Source organism: Oncorhynchus keta, chromosome 28 (genome assembly GCF_023373465.1).
Source record: "Oncorhynchus keta strain PuntledgeMale-10-30-2019 chromosome 28, Oket_V2, whole genome shotgun sequence".
NCBI classification, from domain to species: domain Eukaryota; kingdom Metazoa; phylum Chordata; class Actinopteri; order Salmoniformes; family Salmonidae; genus Oncorhynchus; species Oncorhynchus keta.
Genome location: NC_068448.1, coordinates 14,775,232 through 14,793,988, shown reverse-complemented (window position 1 = coordinate 14,793,988; position 18,757 = coordinate 14,775,232). Strand labels below are relative to the sequence as shown.

General features: G+C 46.7%; 1 protein-coding gene across 1 annotated transcript in view; it reads right to left on the bottom strand.

The window, feature by feature from the left end:
- LOC118360684 (extended synaptotagmin-1) overlaps positions 1-18,757 on the bottom strand; it is a 53,153-nt gene that overhangs the window by 17,570 nt on the left and 16,826 nt on the right. The window contains exons 10-23 of the mRNA XM_052484187.1: positions 17,881-17,963; positions 16,641-16,689; positions 11,784-11,873; positions 11,525-11,620; positions 11,151-11,222; positions 10,815-10,901; positions 10,467-10,607; positions 8,500-8,685; positions 8,108-8,284; positions 7,854-7,936; positions 7,733-7,781; positions 7,440-7,529; positions 3,293-3,388; positions 2,926-3,048 (exon numbers count right to left, since the gene is read on the bottom strand). Coding sequence (XP_052340147.1) covers positions 2,926-3,048; positions 3,293-3,388; positions 7,440-7,529; positions 7,733-7,781; positions 7,854-7,936; positions 8,108-8,284; positions 8,500-8,685; positions 10,467-10,607; positions 10,815-10,901; positions 11,151-11,222; positions 11,525-11,620; positions 11,784-11,873; positions 16,641-16,689; positions 17,881-17,963 — 1,422 coding nt within the window. The remainder of the gene's footprint in view (positions 1-2,925; positions 3,049-3,292; positions 3,389-7,439; positions 7,530-7,732; positions 7,782-7,853; positions 7,937-8,107; positions 8,285-8,499; positions 8,686-10,466; positions 10,608-10,814; positions 10,902-11,150; positions 11,223-11,524; positions 11,621-11,783; positions 11,874-16,640; positions 16,690-17,880; positions 17,964-18,757) is intronic.

Below are 18,757 nucleotides of genomic sequence, written 5' to 3'. Positions count from 1 at the left end.
TTATGTCTGGCTATAAGATACACTTACCTTGGTCTTGTATGTCAGGGCTATAAGATACACTTACCTTGGTCTTGTATGTCAGGGCTATAAGATACACTTACCTTGGTCTTGTAGGCTATAAGCTTGGTATAAGATACACTTACCTTGGTCTTGTATGTCAGGGCTATAAGATACACTTACCTTGGTCTTGTATGTCAGGGCTATAAGATACACTTACCTTGGTCTTGTATGTCAGGGCTATAAGATACACTTACCTTGGTCTTGTATGTCAGGGCTATAAGATACACTTACCTTGGTCTTGTATGTCAGGGCTATAAGATACACTATAAGATACACCTTGGTCTTGCTATAAGTCTTACCTTGGTCTTGGCTATAAGATACACTTACCTTGGTCTTGTATGTCAGGGCTATAAGATACACTTACCTTGGTCTTGGTCTTAAGTATGTCTTGTATGGGCTATAAGATACACTTACCTTGGTCTTGTATGTCAGGGCTATAAGATACACCTTGGTCTTGTATGTCAGGGCTATAAGATACACTTACCTTGGTCTTGTATGTCAGGGCTATAAGATACACTTACCTTGGTCTTGTATGTCAGGGCTATAAGATACACTTACCTTGGTCTTGTATGTCATGGCTATAAGATACACTTACCTTGGTCTTGTATGTCAGGGCTATAAGATACACTTACCTTGGTCTACCTTGGTCTTGTATGTCAGGGCTATAAGATACACTTACCTTGGTCTTGTATGTCAGGGCTATAAGATACACTTACCTTGGTCTTGTATGTCAGGGCTATAAGATACACTTACCTTGGTCTTGTATGTCAGGGCTATAAGATACACTTACCTTGGTCTTGTATGTCAGGGCTATAAGATACACTTACCTTGGTCTTGTATGTCAGGGCTATAAGATACACTTACCTTGGTCTTGTATGTCAGGGCTATAAGATACACTTACCTTGGTCTTGTATGTCTGGCTATAAGATACACTTACCTTGGTCTTGTATGTCAGGGCTATAAGATACACTTACCTTGGTCTTGTATGTCAGGGCTATAAGATACACTTACCTTGGTCTTGTATGTCAGGGCTATAAGATACACTTACCTTGGTCTTGTATGTCTGGCTATAAGATACACTTACCTTGGTCTTGTATGTCAGGGCTATAAGATACACTTACCTTGGTCTTGTATGTCAGGGCTATAAGATACACTTACCTTGGTCTTGGTCTTGTACCTTGGTCTTGTATGGGCTATAAGATACACTTACCTTGGTCTTGTATGTCAGGGCTATAAGATACACTTACCTTGGTCTTGTATGTCAGGGCTATAAGATACACTTACCTTGGTCTTGTATGTCAGGGCTATAATGTCAGGGCTATAAGATACATAAGATACACTTACCTTGGTCTTGTATGTCAGGGCTATAAGATACACTTACCTTGGTCTTGTATGTCAGGGCTATAAGATACACTTACCTTGGTCTTGTATGTCAGGGCTATAAGATACACTTACCTTGGTCTTGTATGTCAGGGCTATAAGATACACTTACTTGGTCTTGGTCTTGTATGTCAGGGCTATAAGATACACTTACCTTGGTCTTGTATGTCAGGGCTATAAGATACACTTACCTTGGTCTTGTATGTCAGGGCTATAAGATACACTTACCTTGGTCTTGTATGTCACCTTGGTCTTGTATGGCTATAAGATACACTTACCTTGGTCTTGTATGTCAGGGCAGATACACTTACCTTGGTCTTGTATGTCAGGGCTATAAGATACACTTACCTTGGTCTTGTATGTCAGGGCTATAAGCTACCTTGGTCTTGTATGTCAGGGATACACTTACCTTGGTCTTGTATGTCAGGGCTATAAGATACACTTACCTTGGTCTTGTATGTCATGGCTATAAGATACACTTACCTTGGTCTTGTATGTCAGGGCTATAAGATACACTTACCTTGGTCTTGTATGTCAGGGCTATAAGATACACTTACCTTGGTCTTGTATGTCAGGGCTATAAGATACACTTACCTTGGTCTTGTATGTCAGGGCTATAAGATACACTTACCTTGGTCTTGTATGTCAGGGCTATAAGATACACTTACCTTGGTCTTGTATGTCAGGGCTATAAGATACACTTACCTTGGTCTTGTATGTCTATAAGATACACTTACCTTGGTCTTGTATGTCAGGGGCTATAAGATACACTTACCTTGGTCTTGTATGTCAGGGCTATAAGATACACTTACCTTGGTCTTGTATGTCAGGGCTATAAGATACACTTACCTTGGTCTTGTATGTCAGGGCTATAAGATACACTTACCTTGGTCTTGTATGTCAGGGCTATAAGATACACTTACCTTGGTCTTGTATGTCAGGGCTATAAGATACACTTACCTTGGTCTTGTATGTTAAGATACACTTACCTTGGTCTTGTATGTCAGGGCTATAAGATACACTTACCTTGGTCTTGTATGTCAGGGGTCAGGGCTATAAGATACACTTACCTTGGTCTTAAGTACCTTGGTCTTGTCACACTTACCTTGGGGCTATAAGATACACTTACCTTGGTCTTGTATGTCAGGGCTATAAGATACACTTACCTTGGTCTTGTATGTCAGGGCTATAAGATACACTTACCTTGGTCTTGTATGTCAGGGCTATAAGATACACTTACCTTGGTCTTGTATGTCAGGGCTATAAGATACACTTACCTTGGTCTTGTATGTCAGGGCTATAAGATACACTTACCTTGGTCTTGTATGTCAGGGCTATAAGATACACTTACCTTGGTCTTGTATGTCAGGGCTATAAGATACACTTACCTTGGTCTTGTATGTCAGGGCTATAAGATACACTTACCTTGGTCTTGTATGTCAGGGCTATAAGATACACTTACCTTGGTCTTGTATGTCAGGGCTATAAGATACACTTACCTTGGTCTTGTATGTCAGGGCTATAAGATACACTTACCTTGGTCTTGTATGTCAGGGCCCTCAGCGAAATCTCTGCCCCGACTTTTGGCTCCTTTCCATTCTTCTTCAACTGTGGATCAAATAAATTAAAGGGCTGCAATAGAATCAACATCGACAAATGTACATAAACAACAAATATACAAACCAATCCTCAAATGTCAATATTAAGTAATATATAGTAAAACTCAAACCCATGATGTATATAAACACTTAGGATGTATTGTGGGCTATACAGTACATGACCACTGACAATATCAACAACTACAACAAGAACTGTATGTTAACACAGCAGGGCAGCAGGCCCCAGGTCTCACCGGCAGGCCGTGGGCTCTCTCCAGGTACACAAACAACACAGCAGCCGACGGCACTGCCTTGTTCTGGTACTGCTGCTGGGCCTGGTACTGCAGTATCTGGAGGTTCAGAATTATAATACACTGTTAGATCCAGATTCTGGTAGAGCAGAGATGTCACGCTCTAACCTTAGTTATCTTTGTTTTCTTTATTATTTTGGTTAGGTCAGGGTGTGATGAGGGCGGTATGCGTGTTTTTGTCTTGTCTAGGGTTTTTTGTATATCTATGGGGTTTTGTATTGTCTCGGTAAATGTAGGTCTATGGTGGCCTGAATTGGTTCCCAATCAGAGGCAGCTGTTTATCGTTGTCTGATTGGGAATCCTATTTAGGTTGCCATTTTCCATTTTGGTTTTGTGGGTTATTGTCTATGTGTAGTTGCATGTCAGCACTCGTGTTTATAGCTTCACGTTAGTTTTGTTAGTTTGTTTAGTGTTCTTTATTTAAATAAAGACGAATGTATTCATCTCACGCTGCGCCTTGGTCTCCTCGTTATGACCAACGTGACAAGAGAGGAATGTGGAGAGATTACAGAGAGGGAAAGAAATCGTTCAAATGAGAGAGAGATATGGAGAAAGGGAGAGGGGAGAGAGAGATATGGAGAAAGGGAGAGGGGAGAGAGAGATATGGAGAAAGGGAGAGGGGAGAGAGAGATATGGAGAAAGGGAGAGGGGAGAGAGAGATATGGAGAAAGGGAGAGGGGAGAGAGAGATATGGAGAAAGGGAGAGGGGAGAGAGAGATATGGAGAAAGGGAGAGGGGAGAGAGAGATATGGAGAAAGGGAGAGGAGAGAGTGAGACGGAGAAGGGGAGAGGGGAGAGAGAGATATGGAGAAAGGGAGAGGGGAGAGAGAGATATGGAGAAAGGGAGAGGGAGAGAGAGATATGGAGAAAGGGAGAGGAGAGAGTGAGACGGAGAAGGGAGAGGGGAGAGAGGGATATGGAGAAAGGGAGAGGGGAGAGAGAGAGATATGGAGAAAGGGAGAGGGGGAGAGAGAGATATGGAGAAAGGAGAGGGAGAGAGAGATATGGAGAAAGGGAGAGGGGAGAGAGATATGGAGAAAGGGAGAGGGGAGAGAGATATGGAGAAAGGGAGAGGGGAGAGAGATATGGAGAAAGGGAGAGGGGAGAGAGAGATATGGAGAAAGGGAGAGGGGAGAGAGATGGAGAAAGGGAGAGGGGAGAGAGAGATATGGAGAAAGGGAGAGGGGGAGAGAGATATGGAGAACGGGAGAGGGGAGAGAGAGATATGGAGAAAGGGAGAGGGGAGAGAGAGATATGGAGAAAGGGGGAGGGGAGAGAGAGATATGGAGAAAGGGAGAGGGGGGAGAGAGATATGGAGAAAGGGAGAGGGGAGAGAGCGATATGGAGAAAGGGAGAGGGGAGAGAGAGATATGGAGAAAGGGAGAAGGGAGAGAGATATGGAGAAAGGGAGAGGGGAGAGAGAGATATGGAGAAAGGGGAGGGGGAGAGAGATATGGAGAAAGGGAGAGGGGAGAGAGAGATATGGAGAAAGGGAGAGGGGAGAGAGAGATATGGAGAAAGGGAGAGGGGAGAGAGAGATATGGAGAAAGGGAGAGGGGAGAGAGAGATATGGAGAAAGGGGAGAGGGAGAGAGATATGGAGAAAGGGAGAGGGGGAGAGAGATATGGAGAAAGGGAGAGGGGAGAGAGAGATATGGGGAAAGGGAGAGGGGAGAGAGAGATATGGAGAAAGGGAGAGGGGAGAGAGAGATATGGAGAAAGGGAGAGGGGAGAGAGAGATGTGGAGAGAGAGAGAGATATGGAGAAAGGGAGCGGGGAGAGAGAGATATGGAGAAAGGGAGAGGGGGAGAGAGATATGGAGAAAGGGAGAGGGGAGAGAGAGATATGGAGAAAGGGAGAGGGGAGAGAGATATGGAGAAAGGGAGAGGGGAGAGAGAGATATGGAGAAAGGGAGAGGGGGTAGAGAGAGATATGGAGAAAGGGAGCGGGGAGAGGGGAGAGAGAAATATGGAGAAAAGGAGAGGGGGAGAGAGAGAGAGATATGGAGAAAAGGAGAGGGGGAGAGATATGGAGAAAGGGAGAGGGGAGAGAGAGATATGGAGAAAGGGAGAGGGGAGAGAGAGATATGGAGAAAGGGAGAGGGGAGAGGGGAGAGAGAGATATGGAGAAAAGGAGAGGGGGGAGAGAGAGAGAGATATGGAGAAAAGGAGAGGGGAGAGATATGGAGAAAGGGAGAGGGGAGAGAGAGATAAGGGAGAGGGGAGAGAGATATGGAGAAAGGGAGAGGGGAGAGAGAGATGGAGAAAGGGAGAGAGAGATATGGAGAAAGGGAGAGGGGAGAGAGAGATATGTAGAAATGGAGAGGGGAGAGAGAGATATGGAGAAAGGGAGAGGGGAGAGAGAGATTTGGAGAAAGGGAAAGGGGAGAGAGAGATATGGAGAAAGGGAGAGGGGGGAGAGAGATGTGGAGAAAGGGAGTGGGGAGAGAGAGATATGGAGAAAGGGAGAGGGGAGAGAGAGATATGGAGAACGGGAGAGGGGAGAGAGACATATGGAGAAAGGGAGAGGGGAGAGAGAGATATGGAGAAAGGGAGAGGGGAGAGAGAGATCTGGAGAAAGGGAGAGGGGAGAGAGAGATATGGAGAAAGGGAGGGGGGAGAGAGATATGGAGAAAGGGAGAGGGGAGAGAGAGATATGGAGAAAGGAGAGGGGGAGAGAGATTTGGAGAAAGGGAGAGGGGAGAGAGATATGGAGAAAGGGAGAGGGAGAGAGAGATATGGAGAAAGGGAGAGGGGAGAGAGAGATATGGAGAAAGGGAGAGGGAGAGAGAGAGATATGGAGAAAGGGAGAGGGGAGAGAGAGATATGGAGAAAAGGAGAGGGGGTAGAGAGAGAGAGATATGGAGAAAGGGAGAGGGGAGAGAGAGATATGGAGAAAGGGAGAGGGGAGAGAGATATGGAGAAAGGGAGAGGGGAGAGAGATATGGAGAAAGGGAGAGGGGAGAGAGAGATATGGAGAAAGGGAGAGGGGGAGAGAGATATGGAGAAAGGGAGAGGGGAGAGAGAGATATGGAGAAAGGGAGAGGGGAGAGAGAGATATGGAGAAAGGGAGAGGGGAGAGGGGAGAGAGAAATATGGAGAAAAGGAGAGGGGGAGAGATATGGAGAAAGGGAGAGGGGAGAGAGAGATGGAGAGGGGGATAGAGATTTGGAGAAAGGGAGAGGGGAGAGAGATATGGAGAAAGGGAGAGGGGAGAGAGAGATGGAGAGGGGGATAGAGATTTGGAGAAAGGGAGAGGGGAGAGAGAGATGGAGAGGGGGATAGAGATTTGGAGAAAGGGAGAGGGGAGAGAGAGATATGGAGAAGGGGAGAGGGGAGAGAGATATGGAGAAGGGGAGAGAAAGAGTATGGAGAAAGGGAGAGGGGAGAGAGAGATATGGAGAAAGGGAGAGGGGAGAGAGAGATATGGAGAAAGGGAGAGGGGGAGAGAAAGATATGGAGAAAGGGAGAGGGGGAGAGAAAGATATGGAGAAAGGGAGAGGGGGAGAGAAAGAGTATGGAGAAAGGGAGAGGGGAGAGAGATGGAGAAGGGGAGAGAAAGAGTATGGAGAAAGGGAGAGGGGAGAGAGAGATGGAGAGGGGGATAGAGATTTGGAGAAAGGGAGAGGGGAGAGAGATATGGAGAAGGGGAGAGAAAGAGTATGGAGAAAGGGAGAGGGGGGAGAGAGATATGGAGAAAGGGAGAGGGGAGAGAGAGATATGGAGAAAGGGAGAGGGGGAGAGAAAGATATGGAGAAAGGGAGAGGGGGAGAGAAAGAGTATGGAGAAAGGGAGAGGGGAGAGAGAGATATGGAGAAAGGGAGAGGGGAGAGAGATATGGAGAAAGGGAGAGGGGAGAGAGAGTGGAGAAAAGAGGGAGGGAAATGGAGAAAATGGGGGAGGGAGACAGAAAGGGGAGGGGAGGGAGAGAGAGAGGGGGAGGAAAAAGACAGAGACAGAGGGAAAGAGTATGGGGAAAAGAGGGAGAGGGAAAGGGAGAAAATAAGAGAGAGGGGGAGGGGGAGAGCGAGAGAGGGGGAGGGAGAGAGAAAGAGATAGGGGGGAGGGAGGAAGAGAACAAGGGAAGCTAACCTGATTTAGTCTGGCGGACTCTGAGACCGTGGGGAGCCATTCCATGACCAGGTGAAGCCGACCTGACTTCACATCATTCAGAGTGTACCACTGTGATAGAAACAGACACATGATTACCAGAGTACCATCAGATTACCAGAGTACCATCAGATTATCAGAGTACCATCAGACTACCAATACAATAATGTAAGAGAGACACATTTTGGAGGCATAGCTCTACCACTGGCCATACAGAAAACACAGCTAAATCTACCAAGAAAAACAATCAATTATAGTGAATAGTTAGATGTTACCTCATCAGTGAACTGTGGGCTGATGATGTCTTGCAGGTTTAACTTGAACCTGAAACAAACAAAACATAAATGATAATTCTGACTTGTTTTGAGGCACCATGTTATCTGGTCAGAACCTCACCTCCCCAAGAAGTCATCCTGGTCCAGATCTTTATCAAACAGCTCAAACTGGATCTCCTGACCAGGCAGCTGGGTTAAGATGATCTGAGGACACAGAGGTGCTTGACGTTTTGCACAACAATCTTTAATAGGTCTGCATTAGTGAATGAATAATCCCCTCATTATTGTTTACAGTATGAGAGCATAGATCTGCAGTGTCCGGAGACAGCATGTACTGAAAATACTGTGGATATCCAGCACAGCTCTATATTCTACCTCGTAGAGTTCGTTCCAGGAGGGGTTCAGGTTCTCTTTGATGGTGTGGCTGCGGAAGGTGACTCCTGCCACCCTGATCTTGACGTAGGGGTCACTCTTCCCCTTCACCATGCCCCCTATGAAGTTATCCTTGGCTATCAGGTTACTGGCCTCCGCCAGGTGGATACGCAGCACTCCCTAGAGAGGGGGAGGGATGGGTAGAGAGAGGGAGGATGAGAAATATGGAGAGAGTACACTATACAATACGTTTTCCTTGGCCATCAGGTTACTGGCCTCCGCAGCACACCATACGGTGAGATGAGCAGAGAGAGATAGGAGCAGAGAGAGAGAGGAGCAGAGAGAGAGGAGCAGAGAGAGAGAGGAGCAGTGTGTGTGTCTGTTAGTTGACTCACCTCACTAGCGAAGTCCGAGTCAGGGGTGGTCTGTTGGGGTCGTGTGGGTTCAGGTTTGGGGGCTCCACCCACTCCCCCGAGGGCTACCTCTGACGTGGTACCCCCGTCTCCGTGGCCTGCCCCTGGGCTTGGGAGGTGAGGAGATACGGAACTGGTAAGAGAGGCATCCTCATTTAAGTGCAGAACCTATAACACAGGAGAGAGAAGAGAGGGAGATGCTTAGTCAGAACGAAAAACATTAGGACAGGTTATGCCATAACCGTATGCCTGTGTTCTGTGTGTGTCTGTGTGTTCTGTATCTCTGTGTTCTGTGTGTCTGTGTGTTCTGTATCTCTGTGTTCTGTGTGTGTCTGTGTGTTCTGTATTGCTGTGTTCTGTGTGTGTCTGAGTGTTCTGTATCGCTGTGTTCTGTGTGTTCTGTATCTCTGTGTTCTGTGTGTTCTGTATCTCTGTGTTCTGTGTGTGTCTATGTGTTCTGTATCTCTGTGTTCTGTGTGTGTCTGTGTGTTCTGTATCTCTGTGTTCTGTGTGTGTCTGTGCGTTCTGTATCTCTGTGTTCTGTGTGTGTCTGTGCGTTCTGTATCTCTGTGTTCTGTGTGTGTCTGTGTGTTCTGTATCGCTGTGTTCTGTGTGTGTCTGTGTGTTCTGTATCGCTGTGTTCTGTGTGTGTCTGTGTGTTCTGTGTGTGTCTATGTGTTCTGTGTGTGTCTGTGCGTTCTGTATCGCTGTGTTCTGTGTGTGTCTGTGTGTTCTGTATCTCTGTGTTCTGTGTGTGTCTGTGTGTTCTGTATCGCTGTGTTCTGTGTGTGTCTGTGTGTTCTGTGTGTGTCTATGTGTTTTGTGTGTGTCTGTGCGTTCTGTATCGCTGTGTTCTGTGTGTGTCTGTGTGTTCTGTATCTCTGTGTTCTGTGTGTGTCTGTGTGTTCTGTATCTCTGTGTTCTGTGTGTGTCTGTGTGTTCTGTATCTCTGTGTTCTGTATGTGTCTGTGTGTTCTGTATCTATATGTTCTGTGTGTGTCTGTGTGTTCTGTATCTCTGTGTTCTGTGTGTTCTGTATCTCTGTGTTCTGTGTGTGTATGTGTGTTCTGTATCTCTGTGTTCTGTGTGTGTCTGTGTGTTCTGTATCTCTGTGTTCTGTGTGTGTCTGTGTGTTCTGTATCTATATGTTCTGTGTGTGTCTGTGTGTTCTCTATCTCTGTGTTCTGTGTGTTCTGTATCTCTGTGTTCTGTGTGTGTCTGTGTGTTCTGTATCTATATGTTCTGTGTGTGTCTGTGTGTTCTGTATCTCTGTGTTCTGTGTGTGTCTGTGTGTTCTGTATCTCTGTGTTCTGTGTGTGTCTGTGCGTTCTGTATCGCTGTGTTCTGTGTGTGTCTGTGTGTTCTGTATCTCTGTGTTCTGTGTGTGTCTGTGCGTTCTGTATCTCTGTGTTCTGTGTGTGTCTGTGTGTTCTGTATCTCTGTGTTCTGTGTGTGTCTGTGTGTTCTGTATCGCTGTGTTCTGTGTGTGTATGTGTGTTCTGTATCTCTGTGTTCTGTGTGTGTCTGTGTGTTCTGTATCTCTGTGTTCTGTGTGTGTCTGTGTGTTCTCTATTGCTGTGTTCTGTGTGTGTATGTGTGTTCTGTATCTCTGTGTTCTGTGTGTTCTGTATCTCTGTGATCTGTGTGTGTCTGTGTGTTCTGTATCTCTGTGTTCTGTGTGTGTCTGTGTGTTCTGTATCTCTGTGTTCTGTGTGTGTCTGTGTGTTCTGTATCGCTGTGTTCTGTGTGTGTCTGTGTGTTCTGTATCGCTGTGTGTGTGTGTGTGTGTGTGTGTGTGTGTGTGTGTGTGTGTGTGTGTGTGTGTGTGTGTGTGTGTGTGTGTGTGTGTGTGTGTGTGTGTGTGTGTGTGTGTGTGTGTGTGTGTGTGTGTGTGTGTGTGTGTGTGTGCATACATGCAGGTGTGTGTTTGCATTCTATTCCCCACCCACCCTCAGAACAGCATTAATATAGATGCGGCCAGATTTGTCCAGCTGGAACCACTGATCCATGCTGAGGTCAGGACTTGCCAGCAGACGGGTCAGCGGGATGGACAGACTGCCCAGAGACAGAGCCCGGTCATCATCCTTCACCTGGGAGAGAGGGAGGAGGAGGAGGAGGAGCAGGAGGAGGTGAAGGAGGACAGGAGGGGGAGGAGGAAGAGGTGGAGGGTTAAGTGTGAAGGGGAAGAGGTGGGGGAGGAGGAAGAGGTGGAAGAGTGTCAGTAACCACAGCAACAACAGGATTTCTGTAACACTTTGACAGACAACAGAAAGTATGCTTGTAATAAGATTTTTTACATGAATATCAAGTTCCTGTTTGCGAGGGTCCTGGATATAGAAGGTGAAGGCATCTTCCCACACAGGGTCAGAGGTCAGATAACAGATCTAGAGATGGCAGAGACGAGGATATATTTATGATGAAATATACAGAGCTAGGTTAGAATATAATGATCATTATATTATAGGTTATATAGAATGTTATAGAATGTTAACAGTAAGGCCCTCTGATCCCATAACAAGTCTAGGGACAAGAGGGAAGACGTTATCCACTATATGTGATGGAACATATGAGATACTGGTTAGGTTAGGTAGAATGGTTACACTCTCTGAGAATGTATGGTGGTGAATTCCTACCCTACTCTCCTTGGTTGTGTTCTGTACAGACAGCTGCACCATGGGGCTGGGGTCCTTATTGCCCTTCTTCCTCTGAAAGACACAAATGTGTTGTTTTACAGGGTCAGCCATCGTAGTACGGCACCCCTTGAGCAAATTAGGGTTAAGTGCCTTACTCAAGAGCACATCGACAGATTTTTATTTGAACCCTCTAACCGCTAGGCTACCTGAGGACAGACTGTAGACCAGAACCAATCAGGTTGCGTTCCAGGTCGTCTTTACTGCAGTTCCTGAGAAGTTAAACACTTCCCTAGGCATGGTGAGATCTGATCATCTGTGCAGTACGACTGCAATAAAGACATCCTGGAACATGGCCACAGTCAGTCAGTACTCACAGGCAGGTCCTGAGCACGGTCCAGGTAGACAGACAGGATGGCTGCAGAGGGAGGGTCTCCAGTCTTACAGGTCATATTCTGGTTCCTCTGGATAACCTGATCACAGGGGGAAACAAGTCAAGAGTGTTTCAGGTATATGAATATGATTTACCTGGTCAAAGCAGAAAAGGTAAATACTGATGAGTGCTTGAAGGCAGAATGATACAGCTCAATATTTACACAGCATCTCTGTTTACAAACTACTGTGCTGTGGACACACCTCACTGAGTCGGTCAGCAGAGGACAGCAGAGAGAGCCACTCCAGACGGAGGTGAACACTGCCTGATGTAACATCCTTCAGCTTCAACCACTAGGAGAGAAAGGGGGGATTAAAGAGAGACAGGTGTGTTTTTGAGAATTGTAGTGAGGCTGAGCAGCGCACCAGACCGACACAACTGAAAGGATGTTTTAACATTTCAGAAACCACATAAATATGATACAGCCGGTGGAGGCTGATGAGGGGAAAACGGCTCATAACAATGGCTGGAATGGAGTCAATGGAATGGTATCAAACACATCCAACACACGTGGTTTCCATGTGGTTGTTACCATTCCATTGACTCCATTCCAGCCATTGTTATGAGCCGTCCTCCACTCAGCAGCCTCCACCGGATATAGCCCAACTGACATGGAGTTGATCTTAAACATGCACATTGACTAACCTCTGACTAAACCATTGAGAGTCATAGAGGGGCGTAACGTTATTGTTGTGAAATGGACTAAACCACTGAGAGTCATAGAGGGGCGTAACGTTATTGTTGTGAAATGGACTAAACCACTGAGAGTCATAGAGGGGCGTAACGTTATTGTTGTGAAATGGACTAAACCACTGAGAGTCATAGAGGGGCGTAACGTTATTGTTGTGAAATGGACTAAACCACTGAGAGTCATAGAGGGGCGTAACGTTATTGTTGTGAAATGGACTAAACCACTGAGAGTCATAGAGGGGCGTAACGTTATTGTTGTGAAATGGACTAAACCACTGAGAGTCATAGAGGGGCGTAACGTTATTGTTGTGAAATGGACTAAACCACTGAGAGTCATAGAGGGGCGTAACGTTATTGTCGTGAAATGGACTAAACCACTGAGAGTCATAGAGGGGCGTAACGTTATTGTCGTGAAATGGACTAAACCACTGAGAGTCATAGAGGGGCGTAACGTTATTGTCGTGAAATGGACTAAACCACTGAGAGTCATAGAGGGGCGTAACGTTATTGTCGTGAAATGGACTAAACCACTGAGAGTCATAGAGGGGCGTAACGTTATTGTCGTGAAATGGACTAAACCATTGAGAGTCATAGAGGGGCGTAACGTTATTGTCGTGAAATGGACTAAACCACTGAGAGTCATAGAGGGGCGTAACGTTATTGTCGTGAAATGGACTAAACCATTGAGAGTCATAGAGGGGCGTAACGTTATTGTTGTGAAATGGACTAAACCATTGAGAGTCATAGAGGGGCGTAACGTTATTGTCGTGAAATGGACTAAACCACTGAGAGTCATAGAGGGGCGTAACGTTATTGTCGTGAAATGGACTAAACCATTGAGAGTCATAGAGGGGCGTAACGTTATTGTCGTGAAATGGACTAAACCACTGAGAGTCATAGAGGGGCGTAACGTTATTGTCGTGAAATGGACTAAACCATTGAGAGTCATAGAGGGGCGTAACGTTATTGTCGTGAAATGGACTAAACCACTGAGAGTCATAGAGGGGCGTAACGTTATTGTCGTGAAATGGACTAAACCATTGAGAGTCATAGAGGGGCGTAACGTTATTGTTGTGAAATGGACTAAACCATTGAGAGTCATAGAGGGGCGTAACGTTATTGTCGTGAAATGGACTAAACCATTGAGAGTCATAGAGGGGCGTAACGTTATTGTCGTGAAATGGACTAAACCATTGAGTCAGCAAGGAGGGTAATGTTATTGTGGTGAAATGCACTAAACCACTGAGAGTCATAGAGGGATGTAAAGTTATTGTGGTGAACCGGTGAGTACAGACTGAGCCAGCAGGAGATCACGAGGAGGGAGGTACATGGGGTCTGCATGACACTTGCTGTTTGAAGGAATTACCAGATTCAGCCTTCATTCTGACCCAGTCTACAGCCATGTCTCAGGGTAGCCTTCATTCTGACCCAGTCTACAGCCATGTCTCAGGGTAGCCTTCATTCTGACCCAGTCTACAGCCATGTCTCAGGGTAGCCTTCATTCTGACCCAGTCTACAGCCATGTCTCAGGGTAGCCTTCATTCTGACCCAGTCTACAGCCATGTCTCAGGGTAGCCTTCATTCTGACCCAGTCTACAGCCATGTCTCAGGGTAGCCTTCATTCTGACCCAGGCTACAGCCATGTCTCAGGGTAGCCTTCATTCTGACCCAGGCTACAGCCATGTCTCAGGGTAGCCTTCATTCTGAACCGGTCTACAGCCATGCCTCATGGTAGCCTTCATTCTGACCCAGTCTACAGCCATGTCTCAGGGTAGCCTTCATTCTGACCCAGTCTACAGCCATGTCTCAGGGTAGCCTTCATTCTGACCCAGTCTACAGCCATGTCTCAGGGTAGCCTTCATTCTGACCCAGTCTACAGCCATATCTCAGGGTAGCCTTCATTCTGACCCAGTCTACAGCCATGTCTCAGGGTAGCCTTCATTCTGACCCAGTCTACAGCCATGTCTCAGGGTAGCCTTCATTCTGACCCAGTCTACAGCCATGTCTCAGGGTAGCCTTCATTCTGACCCAGTCTACAGCCATGTCTCAGGGTAGCCTTCATTCTGACCCAGGCTACAGCCATGTCTCAGGGTAGCCTTCATTCTGACCCAGTCTACAGCCATGTCTCAGGGTAGCCTTCATTCTGACCCAGTCTACAGCCATGTCTCAGGGTAGCCTTCCTTCTGACCCAGTCTACAGCCATGTCTCAGGGTAGCCTTCATTCTGACCCAGGCTACAGCCATGTCTCAGGGTAGCCTTCATTCTGACCCAGGCTACAGCCATGTCTCAGGGTAGCCTTCATTCTGACCCAGTCTACAGCCATGTCTCAGGGTAGCCTTCATTCTGACCCAGGCTACAGCCATGTCTCAGGGTAGCCTTCATTCTGACCCAGTCTACAGCCATGTCTCAGGGTAGCCTTCATTCTGACCCAGTCTACAGCCATGTCTCAGGGTAGCCTTCATTCTGACCCAGGCTACAGCCATGTCTCAGGGTAGCCTTCATTCTGACCCAGGCTACAGCCATGTCTCAGGGTAGCCTTCATTCTGACCCAGGCTACAGCCATGTCTCAGGGTAGCCTTCATTCCAGCTCAGTGCCCTTTACACAGCATGGAGCGTTTACTCTCTACACGAGATACAGAAAACAGCTGGTAAATGTTAAAATGCTCATTGACCAGAAGCTGCTTCCAAATATTGGAAGTAGATCACCATTTATTGAATCTATTGGAATGTCAGATTCACTTTAGGTACATAAGGTGAAGAGCATTTGGAAAGTATTCAGAAACCTTGACTTTTCCCACATTTTGTTACATTACAGCTTTATTCAAAAATTGATTTTAAAAAATTCCCCTCATCAATCTACACACAATACCCCATAATGACATCACAATACCCCATAACGACATCACAATACCTCACAATGACAAAAAAACAGGTTGGTAGACGTTTTTGCAAATGGAAAATAAAAAGGAATTAAATATCACATTTACATAAGGATTCAGACCCTTTACACAGTACTTTGTTGAAGCACCAGCGATTAAAGCCTCACGTCATCTTGGGTTTGACGCTACAAGTTTGGCACACCTGTATTTGGGGAGTTTCTCCCATTCTTCTCAGCAGATCGTCTCATGTTCTGTCAGGTTGGATGAGGAGCATCACTGCACAGCTATTTTCTGGTCTCTCCAGGATCTCTCTGTACTTTGCTCCGTTCATCTTTCTCTCAATCCGACTAGTCTCCCTGTCACTGCCCCTGAAAAACATCCCCACAGCATGATGCTGCCACCACCATGCTTCACTGTAGGGATGGTGCCAGGTTTCCTCCAGACATGATGATTGGCATTCAGGCCAAAGAGTTCAATCTTGGTTTCATCAGACCAGAGAATATTGTTTCTCATGGTCTGAGATTCCTTTAGGTGCCTTTTGGCAAACTTCAAGCAGGCTCTCATGTGCCTTTTACTGAGGAGTGGCTTCTGTCTGGCCACTCTACCATAAAGGCCTGATTGATGGAGTGCTGCAGAGATGGTTGTCCTTCTGAAAGGTTCTCCCATCCACAGAGGAACTCTGAAGCTGTCAGTGACCATCGGGTTCTAGGTCATCTCCCTGACCAATGCCCTTCTCCCCCGATTACTCAGTTTGGCCGGGCGGCCAGCTCTAGGAAGGGTTTTGGTGTTTCCAAACTTCTTCCATTTAAGAATGATGAAGGACACTGTTCTTGGGGACCTTCAATGCTGCAGAAATGTTTTGGTACCCTTCCCCAGATCTGTGCCTCAACACAATCCTGTCTCGGAGCTCTACGGACAATCCTTTCATCCTCATGGCTTGGTTTTTGCTCTGACATGCACTGTCAACTGTGGGACATTAGACAGGTGTGTGCCTTTCCAAATCATGCCCAATCAATTTAATTTACCACCGGTGGACTCCAATCAAGTTGTAGAAACATCTCAATGGACGGCAGGTAGCCTAGTGGGGCCAGTAACTGAAAGGTTGCTGAATTGAATCCCCGAGCTGACAAGGTGACGTGGATATCGACGTGGATGTCGATTAAGGCAGCCCCCCGCACCTCTCTGATTCAGAGGGGTTGGGTTAAATGTGGAAGACTCATTTCAGTTGAATGCATTCAGTACAACTGACTAGGTCTCCCCTTTCCCAATGGAAACAGGATGCACCTGAGCTCAACTGCGAGTCTCATAGCAAAGGTCTGAATAGTTATGTAAATAAGCTATTTCTGTTTTCATTTTTATGAAATTATGAAATGTCATAAATGTATGATTTAATCAATTTCAGAATAAGGCTGTAATGTAACAAAATGTAGAAAAGGGGTCTGAATACTTGACGAATGCACTGTATGTGTTGAAGGAGCACTTGTAACTCACCTCATCTAGAACTCTGGCCTTGTGTACGACATCTAGATCCATTTTGACCCTGAGAGAGAGAGAGAGAGAGAGAGAGAGAGAGAGAGAGAGAGAGAGAGAGAGAGAGAGAGAGAGAGAGAGAGAGAGAGAGAGAGAGAGAGAGAGAGAGAGAGAGAGAGAGAGAGAGAGAGAGAGAGAGAGAGAGAGAGAGAGAGAGAGAGAGAGAGAGAGAGAGAGAGAGAGAGAGAGAGAGAGAGAGAGAGAGAGAGAGAGAGAGAGAGAGAGAGAGAGAGAGAGAGAGAGAGAGAGAGAGAGAGAGAGAGAGAGAGAGAGAGAGAGAGAGAGAGAGAGAGAGAGAGAGAGAGAGAGAGAGAGAGAGAGAGAGAGAGAGAGAGAGAGAGAGAGAGAGAGAGAGAGAGAGAGAGAGAGAGAGAGAGAGAGAGAGAGAGAGAGAGAGAGAGAGAGAGAGAGAGAGAGAGAGAGAGAGAGAGAGAGAGAGAGAGAGAGAGAGAGAGAGAGAGAGAGAGAGAGAGAGAGAGAGAGAGAGAGAGAGAGAGAGAGAGAGAGAGAGAGAGAGAGAGAGAGAGAGAGAGAGAGAGAGAGAGAGAGAGAGAGAGAGAGAGAGAGAGAGAGAGAGAGAGAGAGAGAGAGAGAGAGAGAGAGAGAGAGAGAGAGAGAGAGAGAGAGAGAGAGAGAGAGAGAGAGAGAGAGAGAGAGAGAGAGAGAGAGAGAGAGAGAGAGAGAGAGAGAGAGAGAGAGAGAGAGAGAGAGAGAGAAAGAAGGAAGGAACATGTAAACTGTTCATTAGAGCATACAGTGGTAAACAGTACATTTGTAACAGGGAATAACATGACCAACACAGGGAGTGCATCCCAAATGGCACCTTGAGAGTTGGGCGCTACAGACACAGCCAGGGAGAGAGTTAGGCGCTACAGACACAGCCAGGGAGAGAGTTGGGCGCTTCAGACACAGCCAGGGAGAGAGTTGGGCATTACAGACACAGCTAGGGAGAGAGTTGGGCGCTACAGACACAGCCAGGGAGAGAGTTGGGCGCTACAGGCGCTACAGACACAGCCAGGGAGAGAGTTGGGCGCTTCAGACACAGCCAGGGAGAGAGTTGGGCATTACAGACACAGCTAGGGAGAGAGTTGGGCATTACAGACACAGCTAGGGAGAGAGTTGGGCGCTACAGACACAGCCAGGGAGAGAGTTGGGCGCTACAGGCGCTACAGACACAGCCAGGGAGAGAGTTGGGCGCTACCTGCCCAGGAAGTCATCCTGGTTCTGGTCTTTATCAAACACCTCCACCTCCAACTCCTGACCAGGCACTTCATGGACAATCACCTAACACACATATAGAAACAAACACATGTAATCACAATCACAATCCAAATAGAGTCAATGGTGTTTCTCTCAACTGCCCTAAAGCCCAAACTCTAAGACAAACTCTAAGCCTTGTGCAAGACTGTTCTTGTCCCCATGACACAGCAGAGTAGCCAACACTGATGCTTGGTCAATTCAGCACATCTCACTCATCTCTCTACAAACCCACAGTTTCCCCTTTGTCTGCAGAAGCAGAACACGCTAGCTGAGGAACAGCTGATCGGTCATAATGTGTTGCACGTCCTGCCGTAACAATATGCTGCACCTGAAATGGAATCCTATTCCCTAACTAATCCATTTATTTTTGCCAGGGCCCATAGTGCACTAAATAGGAGATAGGGTGCCATTTGGTACACACATATGCTGATCTGCTCCCATCGCTGTAAATATGTATATATAGTTCACTAAAGTGGTATGTCTGCAATATGCAGGCTCTCTTTTTGTGGGAATCTGCTGAGAGAAGCAAGTAAAACAAACCAAGCTGTTTAACTCCAAGAGTAAGGACACTGAGACATGCCTTTCTCTCTCTCTAACTCTCACCTCAAACATCTCTGTCAAACACCTCTCTCCCTCTTTCTCTGTCTCTGTTGCTCTCATCGCTGTCTCTCTCTCTCGCTCACCTCGCTCTCTCCATCTCTCGCTCACCCCGTCTCTCACTCCATCTCACTCCGTCTCTCTCTCTCTCTCTCTCACTCACCTCACTCTCTCCGTCTCTCTCCGTCGCTCCTACATCTCTCGCTCACCTCGCGTACTCC